The sequence below is a fragment of the Equus caballus genome, chromosome X (genome assembly GCF_041296265.1).
Source record: "Equus caballus isolate H_3958 breed thoroughbred chromosome X, TB-T2T, whole genome shotgun sequence".
In the NCBI taxonomy this organism is placed as follows: Eukaryota; Metazoa; Chordata; class Mammalia; order Perissodactyla; family Equidae; genus Equus; species Equus caballus.
In genome coordinates, this window is record NC_091715.1 from 10264313 (window position 1) to 10282344 (window position 18032).

General features: G+C 41.6%; 1 protein-coding gene across 2 annotated transcripts in view; it reads right to left on the reverse strand.

Moving 5' to 3' along the window:
* The window catches only part of GPM6B (glycoprotein M6B), a 152366-nt gene extending 135014 nt beyond the window's left edge, over nucleotides 1-17352 (reverse strand). Inside the window, exon 1 of one of the 2 annotated variants that reach the window (XM_070256934.1) lies at nucleotides 16556-17352. In XM_070256934.1, the coding sequence (XP_070113035.1) occupies nucleotides 16556-16559 (4 nt within the window). In that variant the 5' untranslated portion in view covers nucleotides 16560-17352. The remainder of the gene's footprint in view (nucleotides 1-16555) is intronic. The other variant, XM_023633678.2, reaches the window with a different exon arrangement.
* Between the last annotated feature and the right edge of the window lie 680 nt (nucleotides 17353-18032).

The following is an 18032-nucleotide window of genomic DNA, read 5'->3' on the forward strand; positions in this document are numbered from 1 at the left end:
AGGATGCAATTGATGTGTGGATAGATCTGTATAAATTGTTATTCCCCACTTATCCAGAATTTGAAATGTTCTGGAAGCCTCAGTCAGTCATTTGCAAAATAGTCAAGTATAAAAAGACTGCGAGGTCAATAGCTGCCACAAGGCCCACTCCACAAAGGAGGCCACGAGGCTCCTGGGCACCCACTCCAGGCTATTGCATGGAAAATGATGTAGCATTCCACGCTGCGTACGTTTGTTTACGAAGAACATGTATTCATTTATTAATTCATGTGTGTGTGTGCACGTGTGTGTTTGTTTGTGTGTGTGTGTGTGGTTTAAGGAGGTTCCATCTTCAATAAATAAATAAATAAAACAAGGCCACAGGTTGGCTGTAATGGGACCTCCGTGACAGCAGAGAGGAGACAGGAATAGACTGACCTATTCAAGTCCACTGTTGTAGCGACTCAAGTGGAAAGTGGGCCCAACGCTTCAGTAACTGAAGTGAAGACGCCCCAGGTCACACGCAAGTCCAAAGCATTCTGAGGCCTCAGGTATCGAGAGACAACCCGTTAAGGTTACATCACTCCGTTAAACATGGCAAGGATACACGTAAGCTATTTGTTAAATATTCAAATTTTTAAATGATGGAAACTTAAAATATCTTTAGTGCTTTATCGTAATAACCTCTGGTATCTCTCAAAACAAGTTATGTGATCAAGTCATTCGCTGAAATGCCAGTTCAATGAGGAGTGACTCACTGGACATGAGCAAATTATGTGTAAAGATTTTTATAGCAATCCAACTGGAGATATTTTTAAACCAAGTAAGCACAGCCTGCCATTTCAAGTACAAAGTTACCATGGCAACAATAACATATACCCTATCTCCTCTACCCTAGAGATAAGTTTTCATAGGTAATAAAATTATAGAAATAATTAAATGAAGCATTCCACTGGAGACTAAACTATATAAGAGACTAGAATTTGTCAGGCATTCAACTAACACCTTAATTAATGTTCAGGTTCCTGCCATGGTGTCACCAGGCTTCTAAGGAAGGAAGTATCATGTAATGATGATGTTTCATTATGTTATAGTTACTGACATGATTTATAGTTTATTCTGTGACACAACTTGAGGTTTTGATGAGTTTTATTACCAACCATCTCTATTTTCCTAACTGCATTAAACTATCAATGACAATTTGCTACATTCAGAAAATGCCCTTTTGCAAAGGTCTGATTCTCCCCCACTGAATATGTTTCCACAGGACGTTCACTTGCAAAAGTAGCAACATTCAGATATGACTAAATCTGAAACTTGTTAATACTGTCATTAAAATAGTCAGCTACTACATAAAAGAAGAGAGAAACGTCTACTATATGGTAATATATGTGGTAGAAATGTAGACCAATATTGGCATCATTCTATTACCAGGAGAAAATGCTTTTTTGAACACATTTCTGTTGTTTTGCTTTTAATCCTTATGACAATTCCTCTGCTTGCAGGGGTACATCTCTCCACCAGACCGTGGGTTCTTTCTCAAGGACAAGGACTCTTATTCGCCACCATAGTTGTTACAACTGCACTTGAGGAAAGAATGTGCATGATGAAAGTTGGGAAGCTGGCTGGTAAATCAAGCTATGTCTCAAATAATGCCTTCGATGGTATCAACAAAAGCAGCAACCTCACAGCAAATAACTACTGTGGACGTTCAGGGCTTTGGCTTTAGCTGTAACAGTCTTCTTTCTCCCCAGGCATCTCTGCGGCTGACTATGACAACGACAAAATGTTAGACCTTTCCTGTAGCATTAGAGAGACATATCCTCATGGGAATGGAAGCAGAGACAACTCCCAGTTACCTGGGCTGATGAGCTACAGTAGGGCAAATCTTTCCTTCCTTCATGGTCTCTTACTTGCTTCACTTCTCAACTCTCTTTATTTACTTATTTGGAGATATCATCTAAACTCTCTTCAGCTTCAGGGAAGAGTCAGGAGAAGCCAAACCTTTGATCACAGAGATTTCAAATAATAGTATGCCAGTATGGTGAACATCACAAAGATGGATTAGGCAAACGGACTGGAGGTAGGGGTTGGGGATAGGAAAAAGAGAGTTTCTTGACTGGCCAATATATGGCTCGATGATTTTTGTTTGATGATATTTTCATGAATAAATACGTGCTTTCAAATATAAGGATAAGTCCTATAATAAACAGGGTTCTGACTACTTGCTGCTTCATATCAGGATGAACTAATTCTAGAAACCACGGTAGGGGTTTCCCTGTTCTTAATTTCACCCTCAAAGAGCAATTTTATATTTTATTTACTCAATAAATTTTATATTTATTTATTTCAAGTAATGCTCATGAATGTTTAGCAGTTTTACTGAAATAATACAAAAGAATAAGACTTTCAAACAACCTGTGTAGATGTCTCGGTATGTGAAATTATATTGGATTTTTCTCACAAAGATGTTAAAGTAAAATGCACCCATTGAAAATTCATAGTAAGGTAGAGCTATAAATATGTTTAAGAATAACTAAACAGTACGGACATAAAAACTTGACACATCTGGAAATGACCACATTTTTACCAATTTCAACTAAAAACATGGAGGAAAAACTTTCCTACAAATACTGACTACAGTTAATTCTATATGCCAGTATTAAACCACCGAGAGGCATTCATTAAATATAACTGAAATAACAGACTGAACATACCTAGAGAACTTCCTCCACTTCACACTGAACAATTACCCAGACAGGTGTACACACACACGTCTTCTGTCTCACTGCAATACTACGCTGGAAATGGCCCTAGGGAGGGAATATTTAGACTACTACCTTCTTTTGACCTTGTTGGACAGCTAGGCTGTACTAGCCTGAGCCATATGAAAATGCCATAGTGTATGCCAACAATAGTCCAATAGTGTCGATTTCGTATATCTCAATGTCTTCACCAAGGATTGGGAAAGCCAGGGAAACAGGACACTTGAACCAGCCATTGCCTATTCATTAGCAGCTCTCAGAAGAAAATAAAAAGGTTAAACCTGTTGCTTGAAATTAAATGGTATGAAAAAATAGTTGGTTCACTTCAATGTTCTATGCTCTGTTCTTTTGTTACACGAATATTTGAGAGTTGGCTAGAAAGAGGCTGAGATAATAAATAAATAAAAGCTTTCAGGTAAAAAGAATTTTCCAAAGCTAATTATGACTCAGTTTTATAACATATGCTATCCTCATCTGTTTCATTATTCTCATAAAGAATGCCTTGTCTGTGGTAAGAGTTCAATGGAAATCAACTAAACTAAACCAGTAGGTCCATATCAGCACCAATAATTAGTGGCATTCAGGACTAGGTCTGTCCACATCAGGGAGAGGCTTGTCCTAAAGGCTCCCCTTCAGAAAGGCACCTTCTAAACTGGGCAACTCCTTCTACACCCGGGTCCCTTGCGTCTAGAATCTCTTGCCCTATTTCAGTCCAAATCTCAAACCTTCCCATGGGCTATATGTTTTAAAAGTTTGCAGGTTGTCTTTCATGACTTCAAAAGTTCAGTCTAAGTCAGCATTTCCCAACCTTGGCACTCGTGACATTGCAGCCCAGAGGGCTCTTTGTTGGGGGAGGGGCAGGTCCTGTGCATTGTAGGATGTTTAGCAGCATCTCTGGCCTCTACCCACTAGATGCTAGTACACACTCCCCTCCACCCTGGTTCTAATAACCAAAAATGCCTCCAGACATTGTCAACTGTCTCCTGGGGGGCAAAATCGACCCCAGTGGAGAACCATCGGTCTAACTGACAAATTCTTCTTCAAACAAAAAATACCTCATTGTTGCTTCTTAAAGAATCTGAGGCCTCCATTTCTCACCAGTCCCTGAAAGAATGAGTGCCTGACTTTCCAAATACTGCCTCTGAGCACCAAGGAGAGAGCCTGCCCAGGCAGCACATCAAAACTGTCAAGCCACCAACCAAGCAGAGGCTTCTAATCAACAACCCACTCTATGTCACGTTACTTTGGTCAGAAGTCTTCTTTTTCTTTCTAATGATCTCTCACTTGTCATGTTTGGCTGAGGAAACCGCAATTCAATCACAAAGTAGAAATACCACCATTTTTGCTAAATTCTCTAAACGCTAAAATAAGATGATAAAAAGTAAAAAGAACTTAACTTCCATGCCCAAATTTGGACTTCAATTTTAAATCCTAGAGTTTCTACACTGAGAGACCACTCCAAGACAAAAACACATGACAAAAAGAAGTGGATTTTAAGAGTGGCTACTTATGACCGGGGCCTTTCAGGATTACTCAAATCTAAATGTATCGAAGTGTGTGTGCGTGTGTGTGTGTATGTGTTGGTTGGTGGAGGATGGTGTTCAGGGACAGCAGGCAGTGTGGAGAAAATGTCCAGCAGTCTCATTTTGTTCTGGCCATCATCAACAGTAAGGGAGTAACAGCACTCTATTAAAAATTGCATTTCCAAAGATATGTCTTAGGAGAATTTACATTTGTGATTTCTGTTACCTCCAAATAAATAAATAAAGGTTTGAGGCCTTGTGGAGGAATAAGAATATTTCGGTGAAGTGATGGGTAACAGCCGCACACGTAATCTCATTTGATGGCTGAATAAACCACTTTCCAGAATAAATCAAGCTCACGCTCCAGTCCAATGCTGGCCTCCTCTTCGCAGGGTGAGCAGCTCTGTAGAAACATTCCAGGAAAAGATTTTCCATTAAACCACTTAGGGAAACTAGGTAATCTTGAATTGAACGAGAGAAGTTCATTTTCATGAGTAACATCATCAAATGTGGAGGTACCGGCCCAACAGAAGAGCCATGTTGAGATCGCTCTAGGGTTACCTGGGCGGCATCGCTCTAAGATATTAGTGGAAAATTGGCTTTTTTTCTTTCTCTTTCAACTAGGAATTTGCATCCTGAATGTAAACTTGGTCTTCATAATGGAGCAAATCGGGTCATACTTTTCTTTTAGAAGAAATCCACATTTTAATATATTGAGGGTTTTATTTCTTTTCTTACTATAACATGTCAAAGGTTGGTTTAAGTAAAAATACCTCACTTCATTTCAGGTCTCGCGACCGGGCTGGGACATAATACCTCAGATTCAGCTCTCCCTACAGCTTCTATGTTAATCTGAACAAGTTTGGCCCTTTAGCCGCACTTTTAGAAGGCACAGATCTGTGGAAGGAAACCATGACATCCCGTGGAATCAGATTTGACCCCAACTGATTTATTTTTTTCTCTTTAAAAAAGCCACAGAAACCATGAGGGACCTTTAACAGAGTTTTAAAAGGTGTGCAAAAACATTATTGGGGGATATAAAAGAAGATCTAATTATATGTAGAGATACACCACGTAGAAAAATGGAAGGTTCAATAGCGAACAGATTGACTATCACAAAACTTATTCTGTAAATTCACTGTAATCCCACTCAAAATCCTAACAAAGATGTTTGTGGAACATGAAAAGCTGATTCCAAAAGAAAAAATGATGAGTATCTCAGATACTTTTGAAGAAGAGCAAGAAGAGAAAACTTCTCCTAGGAGATACCCAGGATTACTATAAATCTATAGTAATTAGGACAGTGCAGTCTTAGCACATGGATGGCAAAACAGACCCAAGGAACAGAACGGAGGCCAGAGATGTACACACATGTAAATTTAATATGTGAGAGATGGTATTATATAAAAATCAGGGGGTAAAGGATTAAGTATGTGGTGGTTTCTATATAGGAAATATAAAATAAAAATAGATTTTTACCTCATACTATACCAAACAACTAAAATCCCAAAGGAATAAATACTGAAAAAGAAAAAGCATACTTAAAAAAAAAAACTTTAAAAGAAAATATAGGAGTATAGAAGTATATCTTCATGACCTTGGAGATAGGAACAATTTGAAAACAAGGCAAAAATAAAAGGCACAGATCATAAAAGAACAGAGGAAAAGATTAATAATTAGGGCTTTATCACAATAAAAAATATTCAGCACAACAAAAGATGTTTTTAACAGAGTTAAAAGATAAGCCACAGAGAGGAAGATGATATTGACAACAACACATTTAACTAAGGATTAGTATCCAGAATGTATAACGAATTGCTACAAGTCAGTAAGAAAAAAGCAAACAAGGATATAAATGAAAGAGAAAACCCAAATGGCTAATAACCTACCCAAAACTTTCAACCTCTTTAGGGAAATTCAACATAAAAAACAATGAAATACCACTTCATACCTATCAAATTGTTGAAAAATTAAACAATACCAAATGCTGGCGAAGGTACAGAGAAACTAGAGTGCTCATACACTACTGGTGGGAGTATAAATTGATACCACTACTTGGCAAGCAGTGGTGACACTATACAATTTAAAGCCAGCTCCATGTGATGACAAGGTATTCCTTTTGCTGACTCCATTACTTCAGTCAACAAGAGGACAAAATTCCTCATTGAAGGAATGAAGGCAGATTATTATTGTCTAAGTCCAAACAACACAAGAAGAAAAGTTAATTTGGCAAATATAGCTTTATATCTATTTCTAAAAATTTTCAAGATGAAAACCAGAAATCATCTCAGGCCTTCAACCCTTTTTCCAAACCTGCACTCCACTCAGAACACCCACTAGTCAACAGTTCACTAATTACTGTTAATTCAGATAATTCCTAAAACTCTATCTTCTTCAGGAAACTAATTGGGAGGAGATCTCAACATCTGTTATATCCTTAGACCCCGAAGCCAGAAAATATTCATACTGATCATATCCTGAATGAACACGTGACATCTACAACTCCCTCTTTATTCACAACCCCTCATGATGTACTTTCCATTTCCCAGCTGGATAATGGGGATGCCTTATCTTTGTAATCTCTTCAGCTGTATCCATGTTTGCCATGCACCTATCTCTTCTCTCATCAGTTATTCTCACAGTCCTTCTCAGATCTCCTGTGTCAATACTTTCCACCTAAATAGAGGGCAGGAAGCAGTGGTTTAGGCACTCCCTAGCACAGCATGACACGAAGGCTTTAATAAATGCTTTTAACCATGTGATTTAGAAACAGGTCTATTTTCTGGACAGAAAACATCACCAAGTTTTAAAATAATGTTATTAATGTTGCTCAAAAGCTGTCCGACATAAGAGCTCATACTGTATGATTCCATTCCAAAACCAGGCAAAACTATTTTGGCAGAAATTAGGAGCGATTACCCCGGTGGGGGGTGCCTGAAAGGGACCTTGCAAGGGAGTCCTGAGGGGCTGGTAATGCTCTGGTCCTTACTCTATGTACTAGTTAAGTTTGTGAAATTTATCAAGCTGTTTGCTTATGATTTGCCCACTTTTGATATAATATTATACTTCAATAATAAATTTTAAAATGGCTGTATAATATTCATGCCACTTACAAAAGATCTAAAAATATTTGTGACAAAATATCATTATATAATAGAGCTCAAACCAATTTTTGGTAATCCGGGACATGGCTTTGCAAAATGGTAATGATTCATGGAATGGCAATTCATCTCTTTAATGTTCTGAATTCTGTTTTACTTACCATGGAAATTGTCAGAATATGCCACATGAGAAAACTTAAAGGAAAATATAAAGTGCTACATCAAATAAAGTTATCTTGAGGGTTTGAATTTCTTTGCTAATTACAGCTCCATTCTTTGCTCCTTGTGTGAAGGAACAGATGCCTGAATTTAAGCTGCCATTTTCAAACGCACCATTTAAACATTCTTTTCAGGGAATTGCTGTGAAACACCACATTCCTAAACCTAAAAGAGTGACCTGACGCACATACAAAATAGCAGATTTTCTAGGCTCCTTCTAACCTTCACTTCTAACCTTCCTGCTCTTTTTACGCTAGAACTATTCAGCAAGTGTGCTCAGATCTCTCAGAAAACACCGACTTAAGGTCTCCATCTGAGGGGAGGAGTTAAGGCTGGCGTGGGGGTGGGTGGGGAGATCAAAGGTTGTCAGAGCAATAAGGGGAAAATCAGTCCTTTCTCTTACAACTCCAGCATCTCTCAAACACATGAAAAGGCATAATGAAGTCATGACCAGAGACCCTAAGGACTGAACAGAACATGCGGGAAGGCTGCCTTAAAGGCTTAATCTGGGTAGATTTGATTATAGCTAAGGAGATGAATTCTAAATTTGGAAAGGCCATCAAGGTAATTAAAGATGCTAAGAAGTGGAACTAGATCCTTGACATCTTTCTACTTAATGAAGAGAACAAAAGATGATGAAAATGATTTTAGGAAGCAAAATGAACTTGGTATAGATTCAGTCCTTTTCAGGGATAAAGTGCACTGGCCATCAGAACAAGTTCCCAAGGAAAGCCAGACACTCTCTATTCCCAGGGGTGTTTGGTCTCATTATTGAAATGGTTTAGGTACTATTTTACTCCAAAGAAAGAGGGAATTAGCTGCTCTGCAAGGTTCCCCATTAGATCTCCAGATTCTCTGATGATGTTAGAAAAAGGTAAAAAAAACAAAACTTCCTTCAGCTGGAAAAATTCAAGTCTCCCTTTTGGAAGCATAACACCTTTTTAACCAGAGATCTTCCCAGTCCGCAGATGTGCTAAACCAAGTCCTCAATGATGCCATTACTCAGATTTTATAATACTGTGAAGCAAAAAGGTTCTCAACCCCTCTTACTCTAAAGTAGTTGTTCTCAACAGGAGGCATTTTTGCCCCGCAATGGCTGTTATTTGGCAATGTCTGGAGACTTTTTTGGTTGTCACAACCAGGCGAGTGTTCCTGGAACGCAGTGGGTAGAGGCCAGGGATGCTGCTAAACATCCTACAGTGCACAGAACAGCCTCTCACAACAAAGAATACCCAGCGCAAAATGTCAATAGTGCTGAGGTCGAGAAACCCTGCTCTAAAAGTACCCTTGAAAGGGAAGGGAAGGAAAGGAGACTTCTTTTACTTCAGTATCTGTCTCCAGCTGCTCCAAAGAAGAAAGTAGAATTTAACAGTCCTACAGAAAACAAATAAATACACAAGCAAATACTAAGCAACAACTTTAACTAAAATGATTTCCAATAGATCTTGTCACACCAAGTTCAAATATACTGAGTTATATACAGCTGAATAGTAAAATTCAAAAGATCAGATTTAAATACTTTTTCCTTTGGCAGATTTTTTTTTCTAACCAAGTAAGCAATTTTTACTTCTAGATTTTAAAATCCTATTTTCTGATTACTAGAAAGTGTACTCCTTTTTATTAAGTGGTAAACTCATCTATCAGATGTAATTATCAGATGTAAGTATCAACCTACTAAAATAAATTTTAAAATAAATGGTCAAGATTGATCAAGAAAAATAAAGAGAATACAAATTACCTGAATCACTAGGAATGAACTTGAGAACATCACTACAGAGCCTACAGAAAACAGGATTAAACAGATAAGGCAAGAATATTATGAATAACTTTATGCCAGTAAAGTTATCAACCTAGATAAGATGGAAAAAAATCCTTGAAAAACACAACTTATCAAAACTGTTAAAGAAATATAGTTCATAATTTAAAATATTTCCACAAAGAAAACTCCAGACCCAGATAGCTTCACTGGTAAATTCTTTCAAATATTTAAGGAAGAAATAATGCCACTTTTAAGATTAATAATCAAATAAATAGATAGACAAGGACTGGATTCCATTTCAACCCAACCCCTCTGGAGTCACACCAAAGATCACCCTTTCCATCCCAAAAAGGCTTATACTTCCTTTCTTCTCCACTTTATCCCTTGAAAGAGAAGAGGCAATAGTCAAGATTTAAAACATTTTTGCAAGATTCATTTATATGTGTCAATCTGTAATCAATTCAAATTTGCTACTCCCCATCTGGCTTTCAGTGCTCTTCCCCCCATCTTATTTTCTACTTTTCCCCACACTCATTCTATGCTATGGCCAGGCCAGTTTCTTCAGGATTCCAACCAGTAAACTTTGCTCCCTCTTTCCTCTCTTCCATGTGTATCCTAATCCTTTCTGCCCTTCTCAACACACCTCAAATCCAAGTCTCCACCAGAAGCTTCATACAAGCTACAAGGTCTCATCCTTCTTAGAACTCCTAGATTTTTACTTAGAATTTTACAATTAGACATTAATGATTCTTTTACCCCTGAAGTAGACTGTCATTATTTCCAGCTGTTTACTTCCCTGTTTAAAATCCGTTTGTGATTCTCTCTGACCAACAGAGTAATGATCAAGTTCTTTCCTGGCTTTTCACTGTCTGCCCTGGTCTCTCTTCTAGCCTCAGCCTCCTCAATCCCCTACATTCAGGCCATGCCCAACTCCTCAACATGCCCAGGCAGCTGCCTCTGCCATGCCTCCTGCTGTTGCTCATCTGTACCCAGGGCCTGGAATGTCCTCTCCCAGACATTCTGACCCCTGTCATCCCACTCATCCTTCAAGACTCAGATCAAAGGTAACTGCCTCCCCAGGGAATCCCTTTCTGAAATGCCATCCCCTTTTTGCCTCAGACAGAGGAAAATATTCTACAGGACCTTGTACTTGCTTCTATTATAAGTGTTTATCTGCCTCTCCGAAAGGACTGTGGTGATTTGAGGACAGGACTGGGTTTTGTTTATTTATTTGTTTATTGTTTGCTTCAAGACAGCACAGCACCTGGCTCATCTGAGCATGACTCTGACTGCTTGTTGAATGAGCAGCTGTCTTATTCTTCTCTGAGAGCCTTCACCGTGATGGGCGCGTAACAGGAACTCAAAGGCTTACAGATTGGCACATGCTAGTTGCTCAGCATGGTGATAGGTGCTCATTTAATCCAATTACACAAAGTGAGATTGGAAACACAAAACTGTTCTTACCTTTTAATCCTCAGGGCACTAATGAGTTTCACTGAAACAAAGTGTTTCACTCCAAGCTTTCCTAAACTTCAAAAATCTGACAAGAAGGAAGTACTTTTCACAAGAGAGAGGAAACTATTTTATAACATCAAAAGAAAAAAGCTAAAGGCAAAAAAAAAGTAATGAAATAACATTCAAACTGCTTTTTAAGTTGTTTTCGTGTCTGTGTATGCCTACAGCAATCGAATTACTTTTAAAGTGACTTCAAGCTCTGAAATTCCGTTACTCTGTGAAAATCTGTGCTAACGTATTAATATTATTAAAGAATAACTAATGCCATTTGCCCTACTTAATTTAGTACACTTTATCACAGGGTTCACATAATGAACATAATTTTGCATACCTTGAAATCTATATATTTATAGTGTAGACAGACCTTAATACAATGAATTTTATATGATAAAACCCTTATCTTTTCAACAAACATTTGTGAAGCACCTACAATACGCCAATTATTTGAATGAACATTGGGATACAATGATGAAGAACACAATCTTTGCTCTGACGAATTTGGTATTTGAACAGAAAAGAAGGCATATTAAACACACTAACAAGCCAGCTAATAGTACCTAGAAAAATCATGTTAAAAGTATTAAATGGATGATATTGGCTCAAAAATACAGTAGAAGCTCTCTTACCAATGTTCACCTAATGCGCCCACCCAACCACCCCATATTTTCTACTCTTTTTGTAAACCACATTGACCATTGTCCACAGAACTTGGTTTCTAGGCTATTCTCCAGGATATCTATGTACTACTTCTTCCACCAGTTGAATTGTGTACCTAACAAGAGTCCATTGTGTTTGTTCCCAAACCTGTTTATGCCAGTTGTACTTGTTACTATAATTATGAAATTTAATTTAATGTTACACAAACTAATAAAATACGAATGCCAAACAAAAGAGTTTTATTTCTTTGAAAACCAAGTTGATTGCTTTGGAAAGAAGAATCTTAACAAGTCACTTGGGAAAACAGTTGCCAAAAAAAGTATGGGCAAGAAAATTTTGAAGGTTTAAGGGGGGTGGGGTAGGTAATATAAAAGGATTCTGCACACAGATTGGTTCCCAACGCCTTTAAGTTCTCATTCTCCTTTAAAAGAATCTGAAACTGGAAATCAGAAGCCAATGAATTTTGGCTGTGATTTATACATAAGAAAGACTTCAAGGCTCACACTCAAAGCAAAGACCTTGACTCTACAACAAAATACTGGCAAATTAATGTTTAAAGCTAAATGAAACGTTTAAGACACATAGATGGCACTTTTTATGATTCACCACTTTGGCATTTTTAATACACCATCTAACTGCTTGACCCCAGATGCAGCAGATAAGGCTTTTCTCTAAGAAACCCTTGGAGGGGCCACGTGGTGTGGGCAACAATTTTGCTGGGGCAAAAATATACTAAATAATTAATTACTTCCTGTTGGTCACAAACAATACTCTGTGCTATCTGGACTATGAGGTTTACTCAAAATTTCAGTCTGTATCCTGAGACCTGAAGAGAGCTCTCTCTCCAAGACTGGAGGGTGGGCTCCTTACTAGATGTTTACACTCAGAGGGAGGGAGGCTAGAGCATTCTGGGGCTAGTTCCTGCTCAACTCTTCATCAGGATACCATTCTTGGTCTCCAGTTACGTCTGAATTCCCTAGCAAACTTCCAGAACCAAATGTTGTATGCATGGGTCCTCAGTGTGCTTCCTTCTGAGTCTAGCCTCTGAAGGTGGCCTGGGCCCCATGTGGGGCAAGGAAAGGCTCTCTGGAGCGGGCAGCTCTAAAAAGAAGAGGGCAGGAGAAGCCTAAGCTAGAGGTACTAAAGAGGGTGAACATTATGGCTTCCTCCACCAGTCTTCTTGGAGAAGGGCCAATCGTCCTGTTGTCGGGCACGTCAAGATGCCAGCATTCAACCCAACTACAAACGATGCCTGTGATGTGGCTTCATGGAAACAAGTAGTGTTTAAACAATTAGGGAGCTGTTTTCTCATGTTTTTCAAGCATAACATTACCCTTTCTTTTTTTAAAATTACATCCTTTTAGATCTGTAAGGGCCCAAAGAAATAATTTCATCCAATCCTTTTATTTTGTAGTAAACTGAGATTAGGAAGAGAAAATGACTGACGCAAGATCACATAGCAAGTTAGTGGAATTGCTGGGGCAGGGAGCTGGGCCTCTGGCTCGCCCTGCTTTTCCTCTATTTCCTGACCCTGGGTACTAGCAGCACCAGCACCACTACCACCTGGGAGCCTGCTAGAAACGAAGAAACTCAGGCCCTCCCCAAGCCCACCGAATCAGAAACGCTTTTTTCACAAGATGGCCAGATGATTTGTGTGCGCATTACAGTTAAGAACTGCCCTAAATCAGTTTTTGTAATGCTATTTAGTGAAATGATGGACTGTGTTTAAATTCATAATCCTTATAAAAACTTCCTTACCATAAAATGGATCAAAACAATTATTTAGCTGTTTTGCTGTATCTGATCATTTCACATATAATTTTCATTTAAAATTATAGGCAACTAATGAAACAAAATCAGCATTTCTCTCTGGATACACGATCCACATTAAAGCAAGATGGATATTCCACAAATGCCTTATAAGAGGTTATTGCATTGAATCCATTTAGTTGCTATGTCTATGAATAAGGTAACAGAATCAAAATTCTGTTAGGCGATGTGAGTTTCCATCAGATAAAACCAGAGTAACACTGAGAATGTGCATGCGCGCATGCAGGCCACACACAATGGCCAAATGTGGAACTCTTCAGCCAGTGAAATAATTAGTTTCAACACACTCATTTAGGTGGTGTACTGCATACAACCAATACATCAACATCTTCCCATTGTGCAAAACCACCAAAGTTACTCAGTAGTCAAACACACTTCAAACATCAATTGGCTCACTGCATTTACATGAAATGAGACAGAAAGTAGATTAGTGGTTGCCAGGGGCTGGGAGGAGGGAGGAATGGGGAGTGACTACTAATGGGTACAGGGTTTCTTTTGGGGGGATAACGATGTTTTACAGATAGCGGTGGTAGCTGCATAACTCTGAATATACTAAAAATCACTGACTGTACACAAGCGTGTAAATTGTACGGCATGTGAATTATATCTCAACAAAGTCATAAAAAAATCAACTGGCTGCAGCTGGCCCTGTGGCCCAGTGGTTAAGTTTGCATGCTCCACTTCGGCGGCCCAGGGTTTCGCCAGTTTGGATCCTGGGCACGGACATGGCACCGCGCATAGTCAGGCCATACTGAGGAGGCATCCCACACGCCACAAGTGGAAGGACCCACAACTAAAATATACAACCATGTACTGGGGGGCTTTGGGGAGACAAAGGAAAAATAAAAACAATAAAAAAATCTTTAAAAAATCAATTGGCACAACAATAAAAAAAAGTTTTCTTTTAAGATGCATTGAAAGATAAAATTGTACACACCGCCATTGCTCATTATTTTATTTTTTAACTTAAAGATTTGAATACCTTAAAATTTGAGTCTGAAGGGGCTTTTATTTCCACAAATCTCACCCATTTTACCAGTAAATTAACTGATACCAGGTTAAGGAAGTAACTTGTATGAGAACCAAAGTCCCATCTCAGTGGACCAATGGTTCGAATTTTCCCAACATTAAATCATTTCAATTAAAATATTCATAAGGGTATGTTCGGTAATTGAATACATCTGGAAAAATAAAGCCAGTTCATGGCCCTGTAGTGTATTTACTAAGAATCTACCAAAGGAAATCAGTATGTTTCCTTTTTGGCATGAAGGGAACTGGGTTTTTTTATGTAAAAACTAAAAACTAAAACCAAGGATACTGCCAGCACCAGTGAGGTATGCACAAATTAACACAAACTGGCAATTCAAGTGTAGAACCAACGATTGTCCAAGACACAAAGTACTTCCTTGAGAACAGGCCTCTGGTTTGGGCATTTGCTTCATGAGAACTGCATCTAACTTCCACACCTATTGAAAAATAAGGCCGGCCCCCAAGGAAGCCCAGAGTATTATGAAAGCCATTCTGAAGAAGCTCCTCATGTGGCAATTCGACGCTCAATTTCTAACCCGTACAAATCCCAATGCCTAGCATTAAAAAACCAGAAATAACTTTATTTCGGGAAAAGTAGTTAATGCTTTCCTCAGTACTGCACTTCTGTGTAACCTCAACATCTTTGTGCCAAGCATTGCCAAAAGAGTTACCGGCTGAGCGGCAGCCATCTGATTTTTGCGGACGAATCTCATTTAAAAGGGGGCATTGAGTGATGTGACCACTCACTGTGGGGGCATCAAGAGAAGTAGGCACCAGAGTTACAGGTCACCCAATTCTGCCCTTTCTAGAAGAATCTTATCCTAGCTCTCTAACTCTTTGGTAAGAAATTTTCCTGTTGAATTCAGGGGCTTTATTTCCTTTCATATTTTGATCACCTCGTAAATTTTTTCAAACAAGATTTAACTATAAAATTCTTTGCACTTCCTTGTAAATGAAAAATAATGTGTCCTCCTTACTATCCCTCACCAAAATTTTAATCGATACAAAATTACCCCCTACACACACACACAGCAGAGGGAATGTAGGATGAGGGTAAGGGGCCAAGGCTGGGGGATCGGGGTAGGGCAGGGACTTCCCAAGCCCTCACTATTAGCCGGCAATGGTTAAACCCACTGACTTCCTCATTAGGAATGCTTCGGAGGGGCTCTTCACAGTCTTTGTGGCTTTTGTGGAGCTTGTGGCTGGAGGCTGTCTGCCACTAGAGAAGGATAGTCGAGCAGGGGAGAGAAAACCCTTTCCCAAGGACAGCTCTCAGACCTTTCCAGGGCTGTGGCGGAATTAGGTTGATTTCCACGGCACTCTTTACGAGTTTGCCTTGCGAAACAGAGTGCCCATTTAACGACATGTTGCTGACAGCAGCATTTCAGGGGTGTTAGGAGGTGACAGAAAGAATCCTACAGCCGCCTAACATCCGCCCCAGCCAGGTTGGAGACTTTCCATCTCCAGAGCTGGGTTTTCACCGATAGTAGTCGATCTCCCAAATGCTTTGGAACCCGCTTGGCACACCGTCTCCACCTGCGCCCAGGTCCGCATTTTGATAGTTGGAACAGGGGACAAAGAAAAGAGACTCACCTTCTGTCCCATCCTGTCCCTCTCCCCTCCCACCTTCCTGGTTTCAAGGGTCATGGTTCCCAAATGAGCTCTCAGAAGACCCCAGGCTTGGGGAACTGGGCGTTTGTTTAATGTGGGTTGAAGGCGAAAAGGACCACGGCAGAGTGGGACAGGACCGGACTCCAAGCCGGGAGCTCGGGCGACAGCACAGCGTCCCGGGAAATGGGCAAGAAGCTCCTCTCTACCGCCGCCTTAAAATGAAGCAGGAGCCCGCAGCCCGGGACGCTCCGTCGGCTCTCTCTGCAACCCCTCCCGGGAACCCAGCTCTTGCCCTCCCGCAAGCCGCCCGCCGCGGGGGCACAGGCTGAGCGCCGCCCGGGTGGGGACGCCCCGAGGACGGGGCAGGGACGCGCACCTGGGCGTTCCGGACACCTGCGCCGCGCCCCTCCCACCCCCAGCCCCCGCCTCCCGAGCCCGGCCCGTCGCGGAGGTGCCCCGGGAAGCCCCACCTGAGCGGGGCTGGGCCCCTGGGCAGGGCGCGCCCCTCCTGGGCGAGGGGCGAGGCCGTGGCCGTGGCCGTGGCGCGGGGCCAGCGCGCTCGCTTACCCATGGCTGGAGACGGGCGGGCGGGGCGCGGGCTGCGGGCGCTCGGGCTCCCTGGGGACGGGCAGAGCCGGGGGCACAAGTTTGCAGGTCCGGCGGGCACGTGCGCGGGCCGGGCTCGGGCGGGCTGCGCTGGGCTGCTGGGCTGGCGGCTGGCTCCTCGCTCCTGGCTCCGGGGCCGGGGTGGGAGCACGGCGGGCTCCGCCTGCACTGGGGGCCGGCCGCGCCGAGAGGGGCCCTGACGTCAGCGCCGGGGGCTTTGTGCGCCCGCAGCGAGGGCCCGAGCGGGGCAGCGGGCGCGCCGGGGCGGCCGGCAGAGCTCGCGGCTTCCTCTGGGACCCCCGAGCAAGCGCCTAGGGGCGCGGAAACCGGAAAGGCCAACAGAGGGATGGGGAGAGAGGGGAGCGGGCTTCCAGGATCTCGGAGATGCCGATCCGCGTCCCAGAAGAGAACTGTTACGCTGCAGGGGGCTTTGCAGTCTTAGTCTTGACCCATTGTGCAGATAAAGAAACTGAGGCCCAAAACAGTGACCCAAGGCCACCCAGTGTTTGGCAAAGTTGCCCCAATCCACAGTCCCTGCTCCTTTTGTTCACGTATGGACTGAGGGCGGTTTCTTAGTTCACTGGGTCTCAACCCTGGTTGCACATTAGAATCAGCTGGGGAGCTTTTAAAACCCGATTTCACCAGGACCTTGGCGGGTGGGACCGAGGGATCGTGCCTCAAAAGCTCCCCAGGCGATTCCAGCGTGTATCCTAGGTTGCCAGCACTAGCTTGAGTTACATGTGGGTAACAAATGACTTAGAAAGGCACAGGCGGCACTTTCCAATCTAGGGTGGTAACCGATTTGGTGGTGTGGGTAATCAGCCCGCCTGATGCCCGGAAGCCCACCCCTGGCAGGCTCGGGGAGACTTGGCAGATTCGCCCCAGTCACCGTTTCTCCGGCTGCTCAGGCCTGGCGCTTGAGCCTCTAAGTGAATTAATGGTTTAACGGTGTCCAAGGCCGAAAGTCTTTCTGTCACCTTAGAGAAGAATTTTCCTGTCTCCAGAGGTGTTAGCAAAGCCCCGAGACCCTTGTGGTTTTTCTATGGCTGATGCTTTCTGAGACATATCTGAGCCCAACAGTACCCCCTGATAGTTTATGTGTGTGTTTTTCCATTGTTTTGAAAATACCTACATCGTGTCACTTGAACAGAGGATTACATAAACAGTAACTGTAGATAGTACACTTCAGGGACATTTAAGCCAGAAGAGAGAGGCCTTAGGACTGAGAAAGGGTGGAAGAGGCAAACATTTCATCTATTGAAATTGATTGGATTAGGAAAGATTTTATCAAGGCAGAGCTCTAGAAAGCCTAATAATATTTTGCATAAAAGGACAGAGATTTGTGCCAGGCGGATCACTGGCTCATTTTCACAATCCCACGGGAACAGTCATTGCTAACCAATCTTCATGCAGTAATAAAACAGCAGGGAGCTTATAG